At 47.7% G+C, this 16,698-nt stretch overlaps 1 protein-coding gene across 7 annotated transcripts in view; it reads right to left on the reverse strand.

Moving 5' to 3' along the window:
* The window catches only part of Dclk2 (doublecortin like kinase 2), a 143,994-nt gene that overhangs the window by 8,642 nt on the left and 118,654 nt on the right, over nucleotides 1–16,698 (reverse strand). For 4 of the 7 annotated variants that reach the window (XM_051157402.1, XM_051157401.1, XM_051157400.1 and 1 more), the window contains 4 exons: nucleotides 11,794–11,913; nucleotides 11,309–11,455; nucleotides 4,346–4,479; nucleotides 3,969–4,046 (listed from right to left, as the gene is read on the reverse strand). In XM_051157402.1, the coding sequence (XP_051013359.1) occupies nucleotides 3,969–4,046; nucleotides 4,346–4,479; nucleotides 11,309–11,455; nucleotides 11,794–11,913 (479 nt within the window). Of the gene's footprint in view, nucleotides 1–3,968; nucleotides 4,047–4,318; nucleotides 4,480–11,308; nucleotides 11,456–11,793; nucleotides 11,914–16,698 lie in introns of those variants that run through there. The other 3 variants (XM_051157398.1, XM_051157397.1, XM_051157396.1) reach the window with 1 other exon arrangement.

A 16,698-nucleotide genomic window follows, 5' to 3' on the forward strand; every position in this document is an offset into this window, starting at 1 on the left:
GTGGAATACCCAGGCAAGGCAACGGGCTACTGCTGCAAGCCTGGAAAGTGTGCGTACACAAACTTGAGTAGACACAACTGTTTTTCTCCCTTGCCCTGCTGGGTCGGCCCAAAGCTCCTTCAAAGTGAGTTAAAAAAAAAACCCTTCAGAAGAACAGTAGGATCTGACAGGCACCTAAGGAGAGGGTGTTAGAAGACACATGTAAAACTGACTCTCAAAACTGTCATTAGTACTCCATTCCTCTCCCCTTTATTCCTTTTCCTGGAGGCACAGGTAACATCATCATTTAGCCAATACAGAGCTAAGAAGCTGCAATGCTTCTGCAACAGTCCACGGGCTCTAAGCAATATAGCCCAATTCAGCAAACAGGAACCCAGAGTGCTGAACAGATAGAATGGGACTCCAAGGATCAATGCTCGCACTCACCAGAGCTATTTGGAAGATTGGTCACCACCCCCCCACCCACCCACCCACCCACCCACACAGACAGACCATCCTTCCTGGGGCGTACAAACAGCTACTGTGTTTGAATCCACACTGGATTTATTATCACATTTACACTACAAGGTCTGGTGGGGGCGCTTTTTTTATTCAAAAAGAATATAGCCCTTAGATGAAGGGACCATGAGTGTAAAACAGTCATATCTCTCTCTCTCTCTCTCTCTCTCTCCTCTCGCCTCTCTCTCTCTCTCTCTCTCTCTCTCTCTGTGTGTGTGTGTGACAGATGATGCAAGGGTCAGTAAGCCATTTCACAAACAACACTCAAAGATGAGAGCAGGACAGAGAGGGACAGGGCTGAGGAACCTCAGAGCAATTTTGCGAATGCTTTAGTCTGCAGCCATAGCACGCTCTTGCTTGGGAACACTTTAGATGTCTCTGAGAGCTAGTCTTGTGAAGATGAGTCCGATGTTAAGGAGAAAAGAGAGGGGAAACGAATGAACTTGAGAACTAGGAAGAACAAAAAAAGAAAAAAAAAACAGAAAAGGAAGGAAGGAAGGAAGGACGAGATGAAGCTAGAACACACACCCTAAGACTCTGAAAGAGGCAGATAATTCCATGTAACAATTTCAGTTCGAAAGCTTTCAGCTAAAGGCATACTTCCTATAATGCAAACAAAGCATTTTGAAGTACTTGTTTAAAGGATTTTAGTATACATTTTATAAGACATAATACATATATAGTTGTTTTTATTTTTTATTTTTTAATGAGACAGGGTCTCATGTAGCCCAGCATGACTTGAAACCTGCTGCACAGCCGAGGATGACTTTCAACTTCCTACCCTCCTTGACTCCACGCCCTGTGTGCTGGGATCATAGGCTGCTGTGCTGGGTCTTATGGGGTGCTAGGGATTGAACTAAGGGCTTCACTCATTACAAAAGCCCTCTACCAAGCAAGTGGTCTCCCTCCCCTGCCCTCGATACACAATTTTTTATGCCATCCATTCCAAGTGGTCTCACTTAGGTCATCACATCCTTAATTCTCCATATATGTTTTTATATAAGAGCAGGTTGTGAATCTGCCTAACACGTCTGTGCTGCAGAGACATTTCTAGAAGAGGTGTTTCATGTCACAGATTATCTCAAGCAAAGAGGAAAAAACATTTTCGTGATATGTGAAAGCGGGGTAGCTAGGGCTTTCTGACAGTAGGCAGCCCCTTCAGAGTGCAGTAGGCTGCTCTAATCTGGCCAACTTACCCCCTCCAAAATACAGTGCTGCTGCAGGGGTGGGGGTGGGGCGGCGGCCTCCGGTGACAGCCTCCTCCGCAACAATAAAGCCTCACCTCCCTAACAATACAAATGCAACTCTCGCTGGGTGCATCAGAAACCATAAACACTAGAGGGAGTTGTGAGCACAGATTCCTTAAGGCTGATTTCCCATCCACCCCACCCCCACCCCCTAATCCTTTTTCCTTGATCTCAACTTGGGTAAGTCATAAAAAGAGGAACTGCATCTTAACTTGTCCCAGTGTCACCTATTAGCAAAACATTCCATCCTTCTACATTGGACCACCCCCTCAAAATATTATCACCAGTCCAGGGCTCAAGTCACTATAAAAACAGACCACAAATTACCCACCCTCTGTTCCCTCCCTTCTGCCTTGCATAATGGAGTCCTCTAGTTAATGGCTTCACACTGAGCCAGCCAACCATCCACACCCAGCCAGATGTTTCTGGTCACTGTCCTTGTGTTCCACATCTCTATACCCTACACTCTTCAAAAGCAGACTAACACTTCTGTGCCAATCTGTACACGGCAATTATCAATAAAAATACTACTGAACTCAAACTGAAAATGTGAGAATTTTTTTTCCAGGCGCGGTGGTGCACTCCTTTAATCCCAGCACTCAGGGAGGCAGAGGCAGGCAGAACTCTGTGAGTTCGAGGCCAGCCTGGTCTACAAAGTCAATCCATAACAGCCAAGGCTACACAGAGAAACCCTGTCTTGAAAAATAGAATAAAATAAAATAAATAACTACATTACAAAAAATTTTTCTTTTTCCAGAAAGTTTTCATAACAAATGTTAGGAAGGAAAAGATAAACTACTTTTAGTCACTGACCCAATACAACACGGAAACACCACCACTTACTCCTCAGAACTCCTCACGGTGGAACCTAACCCTCACCTGGGCAGCAGGAGGAGGTGGGCTTGTGGGAGACAGCCAGAGTCATGAGGGCAGAGCCTTCATGAGTAGGACCGTAATGTCTTTGTAAGAAGTCCCTAGAGAGGGAACAGTTCAGGGAAAGTGCTTGCCTAGCATGAAGCTTTGAGTTCAACACTTAACATCATGAAAGAAAGAAAGAAAGAAAGAAAGAAAGAAAGAAAGAAAGAAAGAAAGAAAGAAGAAGAAGAGAGAAGAAAAGAAAGAAAGAAAGAAAGAAAGAAAGAAAGAAAGAAAGAAAGAGAGAGAGTAAGATAGTTTTCCGGCTCCGCTGTGTGAAGCTCAAATGACCAGGAAGTAGACCCTTATCAGACATCATGCCTGCTGGTTAGTGATTTGGTCTTGAGCCTCCAGCACTGTGAGAATAAGTTTTGCGCCCTAATTAGCCACACACAGTCTGTGGCAGATTCTTACCGCAGCCCAAACAGGCTGAAGTCACAGGTTTGAGGCCAGTGCCCCAGCACTACAGCCGTCACTTAGAGCAGTCCTAGCACACCACAGCTGCTCGCCAAACAGAGCGAAGGGGGAGTCGGAAATGAAGGGCAGAAACGCGACTGTGCACTGGGAGATGCCCTTCCGCTTCAGTCAGCCACTAGCCTCAGGAGACGCCAAGGATGTCTGTGTTCACCTCTGCTCCTGCCAGGCCAGCATGTAGCTGCCTAGTGCCAGCTGTTTGTTTCCAGGCCAGCTGATGCCAAAACTTTCTGTAACTCCGCTTCTGAGGTAATAAATGTTACGGGAAGGACTAAAACTATCACCAATAGTGCCTGGTTTATGAGAAGGAAGCTGGGTGCTTTAGAAATTTTATATCAGAATCGGGTAGTTTACACCACTGCTATCGAATTAACTAAAAGTGACACCTACACCAAGAACGTGAAAAAGTGCAGGGGGATGACTCAGGTTCCTACACATGGCTCCTGAAACCCCATCCTTCCTCAAACTGACTGAGAAGCTGTGAAGTCTAGAGTCTGTGCTAGGAACATTTTTCATGGAACAACAGCCAAAGACCAGAGGCTCACATAGGAAGCATGGTGGGGCTAGGGTCAGGCTAGAAGCAGCCTAGAGGCCGTGTGCATGCCACATTCAAGCTCTAACTTAAAAAACAAAAACAAAAACACCCATCAAAACGCCCAAACAAAACAAAACAAAACCAAAAAAACCCTTAAGTTTGCATCAGTAGGCTGTAAATTAACACAAACAGAGAAAGGTGTATTTTTATGATTTTAAGCTGGTAATTTTATTCACTGGCTTAGGGACCTTTCTGCCAGGAGTTACATGTATGAGGATTTATAATCCAAATATAGTTACCTCCGGAATGGTGGGAATCCACAGAGAAGTATGTATGTAATCACTCCAGCTGCCCAAACATCCACCTTCAGGCCGTAACTGAAAAACAGAGCGAGAGAGAGTAGGCAACCATGGGCCTCTGAGCACCTGCCAGGTTAATGTCACAAGGAAGGAGGAGTTGTCCTTCAAAAAAACGCCATCTAACCACAATCGGTGACCACCCCCCAACTGACCCCCACCCCCCACCACTGACCAAAGGACAGTAGTACAGGCCAGATAAGAACAAACTGTTCCCAGAAGTCAAGGTCATGGTGTAGATGGCATCTCTCTCTGCTTCTTCCCAGGAGAAAGCAGCAGGGGCCGACGTCAAGGCAGGTCCAGAGACCGCAGAATCTCACCCTGTTTCCGCAATGATTTCTGGCGCCACATAGGTCGGGGTGCCGCAGACCGTGTACAAAGGGCCTTCAACCACTGTGGCCAACCCAAAGTCTCCCAGCTTCAAAGACTTGGTTCCATCTGGATATTCGCACACCTGAAACAGAAACCAGCCAACAATCATCGGTTTGGGTGCTTTGTTTTGTTTTGTTTTAGCTTAAACAACTGTGAGATGGACCAAGGTAGGCAGGAAAGACACATTCATTTTTACATTTTAAAAGAGAGCTCTTCTGGAAAGAGAACTGCAGTGTTACGGGGCTAAGAGATCTCTCTTCAGGGACTTCTGTTCAACTGTGCGAAATTGGAAAGACACTATTTCTATCTTTGCAGGAAGTACTTTACCTAGGATGCCAACAAACCGCACACTGGCTCACATAGGCAGCCGGGCGATGACAGTCTGAGCTCAGTGTCCTGATTATGCTAACCATCAGCCCTACCACAGAGATACACCCTGAACCTAAAATACAAAAACTATGTGTGTGTGTGGGGGGGGGGGGACAGAAACCAATCCTCAGAAGCTTGAAAAGAAAACACACTTTGGGATCAGACAATGTAAATCTAAATAGGAACTTCACCCAATAAAACCATAAGTAAGAATCTACATGAGGGAAAAAGAAAGACCCACACATTATATGCAGGCTGTCAATATCCATATTTATGATTTTTAAGCACAGGATCAACCAATTGGCTAATAGAGTGGTGGCTAAGTAAATTATGGCACACACCTATAATAAAAAAATGTTACGCAGCTGATACTAAGCTCCTTCCGATGACTGTATTACACAGTTCCCCACAAGTTAACACTGCACATGAGCAATGCCCCAGCCTTAACAAGCCCTTATGAGAAGTGCCGAGGGTGACTCTAACGTCCCTCTTAAGCCTTCTTACACATGTGCTGGCAATGACCACACAGTTGAGAACGATTTACCTCATATCCACGCAAACCATCGCTAAGAGACAAAAGCCAGGAAACAACACTACAAGTAGACAGGTTTGGAAGGCGACGAGCGGGCACACCGCTAACTTGGGATTGTCTGTGTAACTGAGTGATCCAAAACTTGCCAAAGTACACCGCCTCATGCATCCATCTGAAAGCCCCAAATTCCAGAGAAAAAATAGCCGCACGGCCCACATCACTATGCAAGTCTCTGTTTCTGTATTTTAAACATGGCTTGCTTTTCCTTGTGTTTTACTACTGAGCCACACTTTCACCTCAACCACTACATACTGGAGAAGGGCAGTGGGGGGAGGGGTTTGGGGGGGTCGGGGGGGAGGCATTTAGAAAGTGATGCTTTCTCAACAAAAGCAGTTAATAATAGCATCATCCCCTGATGGGGGTGACTTACGCAGTCATCATAGACAGCTTGTGGCTCCCTATGACGTGATGCCTGAGCTTTATGGGCACTGTGAAGGGACACTGGTGGCCCACCTCCCTACCCTGCCTGCCTTCACCTGTTAGAGACCTTTGCTTCCTTTGGGATATTCTGGTTTCTTCTATGTACACACACAGCACAGACACAACTCATGCACATCTTCATGACTTTAGAGAGTCAACGGTGGTGGTTCTGAACCCCTCAAAGGTAGTTACCACTCTATGTGAATCCCTCAACAGAGCAGAAACATACACAAATATACAAATGATCTAGCTTGAAGTCAGAGTCATAGGACAGCTTTCCATCCAGTGTTTTATGTAACCATTAGTGAGAACAATCTAATATAATCAGAGTCAGGATTTATGGTACATTTACTGAAACCCAAACACTAGAACTAAATTTCCTAGGTAACTGTAGTGATAAGAGCATTGTAAAGCACACTCTCCTAAGAGTCTGTATCGAGTGTCAGCCACTCACTAATGTCATGATTATTTCACATTTTCAACTTATTAGGTACTGTTTTTATAGAACGGTGTTTATTTTAAATGCTCCATTTAGAAATGTGTAGGGGTACTGAGAGGCTGTTGTCAGACAGTCTCAGAAGGCACATTTTCACATCCCCTATAGAACTCGGAGTCAGATGCAGAAGTGCAGACAGAAAGGGAGTGGGCAACCCACAAGTGCTGAGCTGTCAAGACTCCTCTGGTAACATGAAAAGAAAGGACAGCTTGGACAGAGAAGTGGGAAACAGGGCTTCATCTGAATTGCCTCCTCGCAATGAGGAAGAAAATACGAAAACATACTAATAGCCTTTAAATCTTAGCTGGAGAGTCTGCTCAGAGCTATGAGGAAAATAAAACAGCACTGTGTATGTACTCGGCAAGGACACACACACACACACACACACACACACAGACATACACAGACACACACACACACACACACACACACACACACACACAGATACAGACACACACACACACACACAGCTCCTGCTTTATGAGACTGACTGTAGAGAGGGGGATACAGCTCGGAGGTGGAGGGCTTCCCTACCCTGCACAAGGCCTGGAAGGCAAAGAGAGAGGGAGGGGACATGACTGTCACAGAGAGACAAATGGAGAACTCCCAAGGTGTCCTCACAGCTACAGATACCCTCGGGGGCTTTGCAGATTTAAATATTCTCCCAAGCACAGCCCTGGACTTGAACTGGGACCACACTGGCTGACCAGAAAAAGAACTGTTACCTGCATTCTGCAGGCAAGGAAACCGAGGCACATAAAACTCAGCTTAAGCTACCAAGCAGGCTTTGCAGCCAGGACCCCCTCATCGGCACACTCAACCACCCTGCGATGGGTTCTGTATCTAAACAGAGCCAAAATCCAGGCAGCCTCGTGTGCAGACTTTGAATGAATTCAAACAGCTGTGAAAACCCCAGCCCTGCCACGTTCGAATAGCCCACCTCACACTGAGAGATGCTCTGTCAAGTAGCTGGCAGAATGCAAAACTGAAAAATGCGGGGAGTGCAGGCCCCACATCCAAAGTGAATCCCTCATGCTCTCTAAATAAAATGCCAGTGTAATGATTTAGAAGGACATCAACTATGAGAAACCGAACCTCTTCTCTCCTCTGTCCCCGAACTCCTGGAAACACTGAATTTATCACTGGTCTCCCATAGTTAACTATGACAGGGCAGAGCCTGGCTGTAACTCATAGCATTAACGGCCACCTCCGTGCTCCCTGACACGGCGACCCATACATCTGCCATGGCAGGGCTTTAAGTTATGACACTGCTACCAGGGAACGGGATGCAAATCAGACGTCAGAATGCCCCGCTGCTTAAAAACTGAATTAGTTCTCAGACAGGAAGAGAGCAAGGACTACGTGAGGCACTTACTTTTAGTGTCTCAATGGCACCTTCTCCTCAGGCAGTGCTGACCTGCTGACTACCAGAGAGATATACATGATTTGGAGTTCCATAGCTGGCACATTTGCTGCTCGGAAATGTGCACGTCGCTAGGGTCATTTCTGGTGCCTGACTCCAGTCTCAGCAACACACACATACACACACACACACACACACACACACACACAATGTCTGGAACCAAGCATGGTGATACACACTATCTACAGTCCTAGCCTCTCAAGATAAGACAGAATGATGTTTGAACTCAGTGCCAGCCTTGAGAACACGGTGAGTCACCACCTCATTTAAAAAGTAACAAGAATAATAATACTAATGCTCAGACACAAAGTCTTAGACTTTAGTATACAGCGTAACGCGTTATCTTGGGGATGGGTTTCAACAGTAACTACAAAATCCATTTATGTTTCACGTATACTTTATACACATAGCCTAAAGATAATTCTGTGCAGTATTTTAAATTATTTTCTTTATGAAGTGACATTTCATGGTATCGAGCCCTCCACTTGGTGACATGCTGACACACAAAACATCTCTTTTATTTTGAAGACAGGATCTCACTTGGTAGCCCAGTCTGGTCTCAAACTCACTATATTACAGACATGTGCCTCCATGCCTAGCTCTCAAAAGCACATCTCTGGATGCTTCTGAATTTCAGATTAGGGTTTTATGAATGCTAATGCCCATGTAAACCCCTCAGAGGAGAAGACAGTAAGAAAAGAACTCTGCCTTTCTGTGATACCCAGGAAGGGTCCATCTGGAAGTGTTCCTAGTTTCCCTTGTAAAGGAAAATGCTCACAGGATGTCCAGAGCCCCCAGAGTCCCTGCAAATGAAGGAGAGTGTCCTTAATCCTTGCAGCACAAGTATATGTAGGTGGCAGCAATCCTGATTTCCAGCCGAGCCGCATGGCAACAGAAGGAAATCTGATGATACCGTGTCATAAGCTGAAGAGGGCCTGGGGCAGCTTCTGCTGGCAGCTCCGCCATGACTAGCCCTGTTGATGTCAGAGTCATCTCCTCCAGGAAAACCAGCTAGCAGGCTGTGCTGGAGCTTCCTGCTGCCAGCAGAGCACTTCCGCTGCCAGCCACTCATGCCTGGGACCTTCGCTAAGCAGATCTGGTCAGCCTGCAGGAATCATGCCTGCTAGTGGTGACAGGGCCAGAGCCGGCCACCAGCCTCTCTTAGAAGCATCGCATGTCGACCTGCCCACCATGCTTTGGAGACACTGCTGCCCCATACAACAGAGGAGCTCACCGTGTGGCTCCGCTGTGCTCAAGGTGGTTCTATCTCCCAAGTGCATCTAAGGGTGGCCATGCCTTACCTCTACCACTACAAAAGTTCCCGCAAAGGGTTAGGGTGTCCAGCCAACCACAGAGGGCTGTCTGTAGCTCCCCATTCCCAGGCCAGTGAGTGGGGAGAAACAACCACTAAGAGGCCTTAGCCGTTCTATTGCAGACGCTTAAACAAGATGGAAAGACGAGTGGTGGGAAACAAACTGTTTTCTACAGAGAGAGCAAGAGAGGGGAGGAGAGAGGAGGGGGGCTACTTAGACTTCTAGATGAAGTCAGGAGGCCCGTAGGGTGCTCTGCATACGTGTCATGGCTGAAGAGCTTGGTGTTCTTGTGGGAATCCCGACAGTGGGAGCGGAGCTTCCTCTGACTCTAGCTTCCCTGTGGGCCCTTTCCCTCTTTGGGTTGCCTTGTCCGGCTTTCATGTGATAGTATGTGTCTGGTCTAATTGTAGTTTGCTATGCCTTGTTCGGTTGATGTCCCTAGGCCTGCTCTTTTCCGAGGGGAGGCAGAGGAAGGGAGGGAGAAGGGAGGGAGAGAAGGGAGGTGCTGGGAAGAGACAGAGAAGGAAGGGAAGACTGGTCACAATGTAATATATGGAAGAAGAATGAGAGAGAGGGGGGAAGATGAATGGCATTACCAAATGGAAAATGAATACTCTGGGTTAGCAAAAATAAATAAATGTTAAAAAGAAGATAAGAAGTCCCTGGGATGGTCTCCAGATAGCCCTTTCAGCCATCATTTGTATGGTGCCTGAGGTTGGCCATAATGATTTTTGTTCAACTCCTGGCTAGCTGAATGACTATGAGAGACACCACCAGGTGTTCTTACACACCTCCATAACGTACCTGCCTGGCACTGTCCCAGACAGCAGAAAGAGAAGGATCATGAGAGCTTGTCTATGGCACTTACAATCTGAAGAAGGAGACAGATGGCAGTACATGAAATCACAGCCTTGTGGCAAGTGCTGCAGAAACCAGAAGGGGCCATGACTGGGTTGGAGATTCTGGGATCGTGTCAAAGGCGTAACTTGTGCCCTCACTGCCTTATAAGGTGAAGAGGTTAGCCATACTGGGCAAGGAAGGATATTACAAACACAGACTGAGACAGACAGAAGAAATGGGGGTGTCACACTACTGTTGGAGTCATGACTGCCGAGGACGGAGAGACTGGCCGGAGTTACGACCATGGATCAGCACACAGAAAAGCCTCTCAGCTTGGGTTTGGAAGAGTGCACACATGTGAGACTCCCCAGCCAGCATTTGCAGTTCCTGACACTGGAATCTCAGGAACTGTTCCCCAGTGAGCAAGCGTCAGTTGTTATAGTGCACTATGAAGGGTGAGTGCCATCCTGGGTCAGATGGAAGAGAAGGTGCTATAAAAGGTCACGAGGCTAGAAAAACAGACCAGGACTCATACACCAAGGTCCCTACACATCACAGAAGAAAATACTTTTCATTCTATAGAATAGAATACATGATACTTTCAGGGACAGGGGGGACATAGCATCTTTTCATAGCCAGAAAGCTGAGAGGAACGGACTACCTCCGAAAGCCTGTTTGCACATGAGCTGGTCTGTTCTACGTCTCTCACCCAAGTGCCTCTACTTGCCCTCAGTTTCTTCTTCAAAGTCATGCACCAGACACTGTCGTTCTTCTTTCCGTTAGCATCACTGCCATGCGTTTAGACGTCAGTGGTCCCCCCAGACACTTCCACATTAGAGGCTTGATGCCCAGGGCAGAGATGTGGGAAGTGGTGGAACCGATCCCAGGCAGAGCTTTGTGCAAGGTACCTACATTGTTACACAGCCTTGATGGTCCCTTTCTCTCTTTCTTTGCTTCCTGGGCCATAAAGTGGGCAGCTGTCCCTACTCATGTCAGCCAGTCCTATCTGAGGCCCAAAGCAATGGATCCACCTATACTGGACTGGAACCTCCAGAACTTTGAGCTCAAATCAAAACTCCTTTTCTCTTTACACATCAATTATGATAACGTTCCATTATCGTAACATGAAGCTGACTAACATAATCAAAGACAAATGAAAATGCACTTTCTAATGGAAAGCAAAGTACACACCAATTCAAGAAGCCCGTTCAGACCTGATGTGTGCATGCAGAACATACCATCCAACTTGAACTTAAGTGGCTTTCTAGAGTCTCTTTCACCTGCTCTCTGCTCACTACTGTGGTACCGGTTCACACGTGAAATGCCATCGTGTGTGTGTGTGTGTGTGTGTGTGTGTGTGTGTGTGTGTGTGTAATGGCTTTCATAGTATTACAGTCACTTTGAAAGAACAGAAAGAAGCGTGAGTTGGAAATGAAACAGCAGAGGTTTTGAACATACCAGAAGATTCTCGGGTTTGATATCCCTGTGTACGATGCTGAGGCCATGCAGATATCTGAGGGCGTTGGCCAGGTTGTACACCATGGCACTTCCATCTCTCTCGGTGTACTTAGTTGAAGAAGTAATTGCATCAAAGAGATCTCCACCCTATAGGATAAAGGAAGAGAGAGTGAGAGAGGGAGGGATGGGGGAGGGAGAGAGGGAGAGGCAGAGGGAGGGAGGGAGGAAAGAGAGAGAGAGAGAGAGAGAGAGAGAGAGAGAGAGAGAGAGAGAGAGAGAGGTGTGCACTGAAATGCCAACAGTTCAGTCCTATGAGGTAAGAAGTGTGTCACATCAGCTTGGAGCAGATGAAGAAAGGGCCATGCAGGAAATCGCTGTGCACGAACGACATCGGTTAAGAGGCTATAGGATACTTTTCAGACTAGGTCCCTCAGGAGCGTTGCAAGCCTGGAGATATGACACCAGTGGCACCCGTCCACCCTTACTTTGACCAGCTCCATCACTAGAAAGAGTTCAGTTGTTGTCTCCATCTCTTCCACCAACATGATGATGTTGGGGTGCTTCACTCGCCGCAGTATAGACACTTCGTTCTCGATCAGATGCTCCTGTCAAATAAAGGGCATAGAAAGGGACGTAAAGACCATAGAACCAACCTTCTGCTCTGCCGCATACCCTGGAAGACAGCAGAACACAGTCTTCATTTCTGATGCCAAGGGAAACATGTCTCTTGGCATAGGCAACCATACTTGGCTATTTAGGTCCCCTAGGGATAGGACAGGCCACTGATGGATTTCTCATTGCCACAACCCTAAAGAAACTGCCTTCTGAGCATGCCCAGAAGGACTCAATGTTACTGTACTGGCACACGCAGTGTATGACTGCACTCTAAGCAATGACAGTAAAGACAGTGTCCACACGGCACTATGCCTTCTATAAGGCAGGAAGACCAGAACCACTTTCTAATTTCAGTATTCCATGAAAAAAAAAAAAAAAAAAAAAAAAAAAAAAAGACTAGGTGTCTAAGAAAATTTGGCACGTAAGCTCTAAGATCAAAACGTTTGGCTGTTAACAATATAAATTTTAATTTTATGCTAAAATCCACGAAAAGCAAGCTTTCTTCTTCTGTGAGTGGGCGTGAGGTCATTCGCCAGATGGGTGTCCCTTACACTTCGTATTTCAGAAATCTGGAAGGCACTGTGCCACGCAGCTCATTTTAACTGTAACCACCTCTCCCCTGAAAACACTACCCCAGTGTTGTCCATGAAGAATGACGTGGATAAGGGCTTCGCTGCCGGAAAATGGTCACTTACAGAATTAAGAAATTACCCAAGCGTTACACACAGGGCCCCTTCTGTTCTAAATACTGCACAACTGGGCCCTCACTAACCTCAATGGCAAATTTGTTTGAGTTTAGAAAATGGCATAAAACTTGCTAGCCGATCTCGTCAACATCCTAACTGCTGAAGTAAGATGCTTTCATACAGAAGATATACCATTAACCATCTAAAGATGTACGTACATGCACATCTGTGTAGTGGGCGGTGCGTTGGTGTGTGTGTCTGTGTCTGTGTGTGTGTGTGTGTGTGTGTGTCTGTGTGTGTTACTGAATTTGCCCTTGACCTTTGCTATGTGACTCTCAGAGTTGAATCTGGTGCTGTGACAGGGCAGTTAATCCCTAGTTTCAGACACCATTTCTGGTCTCCCCATGTATCTGGTGCACGCATGGTATTTATGCTTCTACTCTAATTCGAATACCCCCTGACAATGGCTGGAAGAATCAATTATGACCAATGAACAACTTGCAGAGAATAAAAACTACTGCGAGCTCCTGCACATGGTGGGCTGAGATTCGTGGACACCAAATGTACCATCCCTACCCAAGTAGTTACGGGGTAAGTGTCAGCAAGGACAGCAGGTGCTAAATCAGAAAGTCTACCGGAAAATGAACTGCTAATTGTCAGCTACGTAGCAAGGCTTGTGTGTAATGTTGTGCAGCCTTAGCTTTACCCCAGTCCTTGGGGATGGGACCGTTAGCCCAGAATCCACGGGTCTAAAGTCCACATGTCTTGTACTGGTTATCGCTGCCCATGAAAAGGGGGCTACCTGAGAGAAACTCAAGCTGCAGTTTATCAAAATGAAAATCACAGCTGTAAAAATGGCAATATTATTTTGAACAAACAGCAGCATCACGTCTTCACTGGAGGTGAAGAGCCACACCGAGCTTAGGCAAGAAGATCAAAAAACTGTACTCCTTTCAGAAAGAGGTGCTGTAGGACTCCACAACACTTCCAAGTCTCCTTGGAAAGGTCAAACCCTAACAAGCCACGCTGAGAAGTCAGGGACAGAGCCTCCCACTGAGCATTAGCATAAAGCAGCAGGCAGAGCACTGGGACAGCCACTTGTGGGTGTCACACAAGGACACAGTAACCCTCCACACTTGTCACACCAAGTGAACCTTTCAGATGTAAAAGCACTGATGAGAATTTGTCTCAATCTACAGGAAGCAAAAAACAAGAGCACTTACCACCACTAGAGTGAAACAGGCTTACTTTACAACTAAACAGATCATGGCTTTCAGCCACCATTCCTGTCTGTCCATTTCCTCCAATGTAAGGAGAGTCTATAAACTAATTTTCAGGGGTGGTTTTGGATGCTAACTTATAAAGGTGAAATAGTTCACGTCAGCAGTGTCAAGAAAGTTCTTTGTATGAAGTTAAAATACGCTACCATGCAGAGAGACTTCCTTCCGAAAATCATTACCATTTTCAACTAAAGGCACTCAAACAGTCAATACTCACTCAGAATGAGGGGATCTTAGGACAGAGCAGGGAGAATCCTAACCAGATAACGCCTCCCGAACAACCTCTGTCAATGAGGCATCAAGGCAGAGTTCACTACGATCTGCTCACAGGAACCCAACGTGCTCTGCGCCTCGGTCCTTTGCTCAGACTGTTCTGGACACCTGACAGGTTTTTCCTACTGAAATCCAAGCACAGTTCAAGGACGAGCTCATATGTTTCTTCTGTACAGCTATATGATGGGCCTGTGGGTGTGGATCAGCAGGTGTGCAGCTATATGATGGCCTGTGGGTGTGGATCAGCAGGTGTGCAGCTATATGATGGCCTGTGGGTGTGGATCAGCAGGTGTGTGCAGCTATATGATGGCCTGTGGGTGTGGATCAGCAGGTGTGCAGCTATATGATGGCCTGTGGGTGTGGATCAGCAGGTGCACAGCTATATGATGGCCTGTGGGTGTGGATCAGCAGGTGTGCAGCTATATGATGGCCTGTGGGTGTGGATCAGCAGGTGTGCAGCTATATGATGGCCTGTGGGTGTGGATCAGCAGGTGTGCAGCTATATGATGGCCTGTGGGTGTGGATCAGCAGGTGCACAGCTATATGATGGCCTGTGGGTGTGGATCAGCAGGTGCACAGCTATATGATGGCCTGTGGGTGTGGATCAGCAGGTGCGCAGCTATATGATGGGCCTGTGGGTGTGGATCAGCAGGTGTGCAAGCTATATGATGGCTGTGGGTGTGGATCAGCAGGTGCACAGCTATATGATGGCCTGTGGGTGTGGATCAGCAGGTGTGCAGCTATATGATGGCCTGTGGGTGTGGATCAGCAGGTGTGCAGCTATATGATGGCCTGTGGGTGTGGATCAGCAGGTGTGCAGCTATATGATGGCCTGTGGGTGTGGATCAGCAGGTGTGCAGCTATATGATGGCCTGTGGGTGTGGATCAGCAGGTGTGCAGCTATATGATGGCCTGTGGGTGTGGCTCAGCAGGTGTGCAGCTATATGATGGCCTGTGGGTGTGGATCAGCAGGTGCACAGCTATATGATGGCCTGTGGGTGTGGATCAGCAGGTGTGCAGCTATATGATGGCCTGTGGGTGTGGGTGCAGCAGGTGCACAGCTATATGAATGGCCTGTGGGTGTGGATCAGCAGGTGCACAGCTATATGATGGCCTGTGGTGTGGATCAGCAGGTGTGCAGCTATATGATGGCCTGTGGGTGTGGATCAGCAGGTGCACAGCTATATGATGGCCTGTGGGTGTGGATCAGCAGGTGTGCAGCTATATGATGGGCCTGTGGGTGTGGATCAGCAGGTGCGCAGCTATATGATGGCCTGTGGGTGTGGATTCAGCAGGTGTGCAGCTATATGATGGCCTGTGGGTGTGGATCAGCAGGTGTGCAGCTATATGATGGCCTGTGGGTGTGATCAGCAGGTGTGCAGCTATATGATGGCCTGTGGGTGTGGATCAGCAGGTGCACAGCTATATGATGGCCTGTGGTGTGGGTGCAGCAGGTGTGCAGCTATATGATGGCCTGTGGGTGGTGGATCAGCAGGTGCACAGCTATATGATGGCCTGTGGGTGTGGATCAGCAGGTGCACAGCTATATAATGGCCTGTGGGTGTGGATCAGCCAGTGTGCAGCTATATGATGGGCTGTGGGTGTGGATCAGCAGGTGTGCAGCTATATGATGGCCTGTGGGTGTGGATCAGCAGGTGTGCAGCTATATGATGGCCTGTGGGTGGGTGGGTGCAGCAGGGTGTGCAGCTATATGATGGCCTGTGGGTGTGGATCAGCAGGTGCAACAGCTATATGATGGCCTGTGGGTGTGGATCAGCAGGTGTGCAGCTATATGATGGCCTGTGGGTGTGGATCAGCAGGTGCGCAGCTATATGATGGCCTGTGGGTGTGGATGCAGCAGGTGCACAGCTATATGATGGCCTTGGGTGTGGATCAGGCAGGTGTGCAGCTATATGATGGGCCTGGTGGGTGTGGATCAGCAGGTGTGCAGCTATATGATGGCCTGTGGGTGTGGATCAGCAGGTGTGCAGCTATATGATGGCCTGTGGGTGTGGATCAGCAGGTGTGCAGCTATATGATGGGCCTGTGGGTGTGCATCAGCAGGTGTGCAGCTATATGATGGCCTGTGGGTGTGGATCAGCAGGTGTGCAGCTATATGATGGCCTGTGGGTGAGGAGCAGCAGGTGCACAGCTATATGATGGGCCTGTGGGTGTGGATCAGCAGGTGTGCAGCTATATGATGGCCTGTGGGTGTGGATCAGCAGGTGTGCAGCTATATGATGGCCTGTGGGTGTGGATCAGCAGGTGCACAGCTATATGATGGCCTGTGGGTGAGGAGCAGCAGGTGCACAGCTATATGATGGGCCTGTGGGTGTGGATCAGCAGGTGTGCAGCTATATGATGGCCTGTGGGTGTGGATCAGCAGGTGTGCAGCTATATGATGGCCTGTGGGTGTGGGTGCAGCAGGTGGGCAGCTATATGATGGCCTGTGGGTGTGGATCAGCAGGTGCACAGCTATATGATGGCCTGTGGGTGAGGAGCAGCAGGTGCACAGCTATATGATGGGCCTGTGGGT

The sequence above is a fragment of the Acomys russatus genome, chromosome 15 (genome assembly GCF_903995435.1).
Source record: "Acomys russatus chromosome 15, mAcoRus1.1, whole genome shotgun sequence".
Classification (NCBI taxonomy): domain Eukaryota; kingdom Metazoa; phylum Chordata; class Mammalia; order Rodentia; family Muridae; genus Acomys; species Acomys russatus.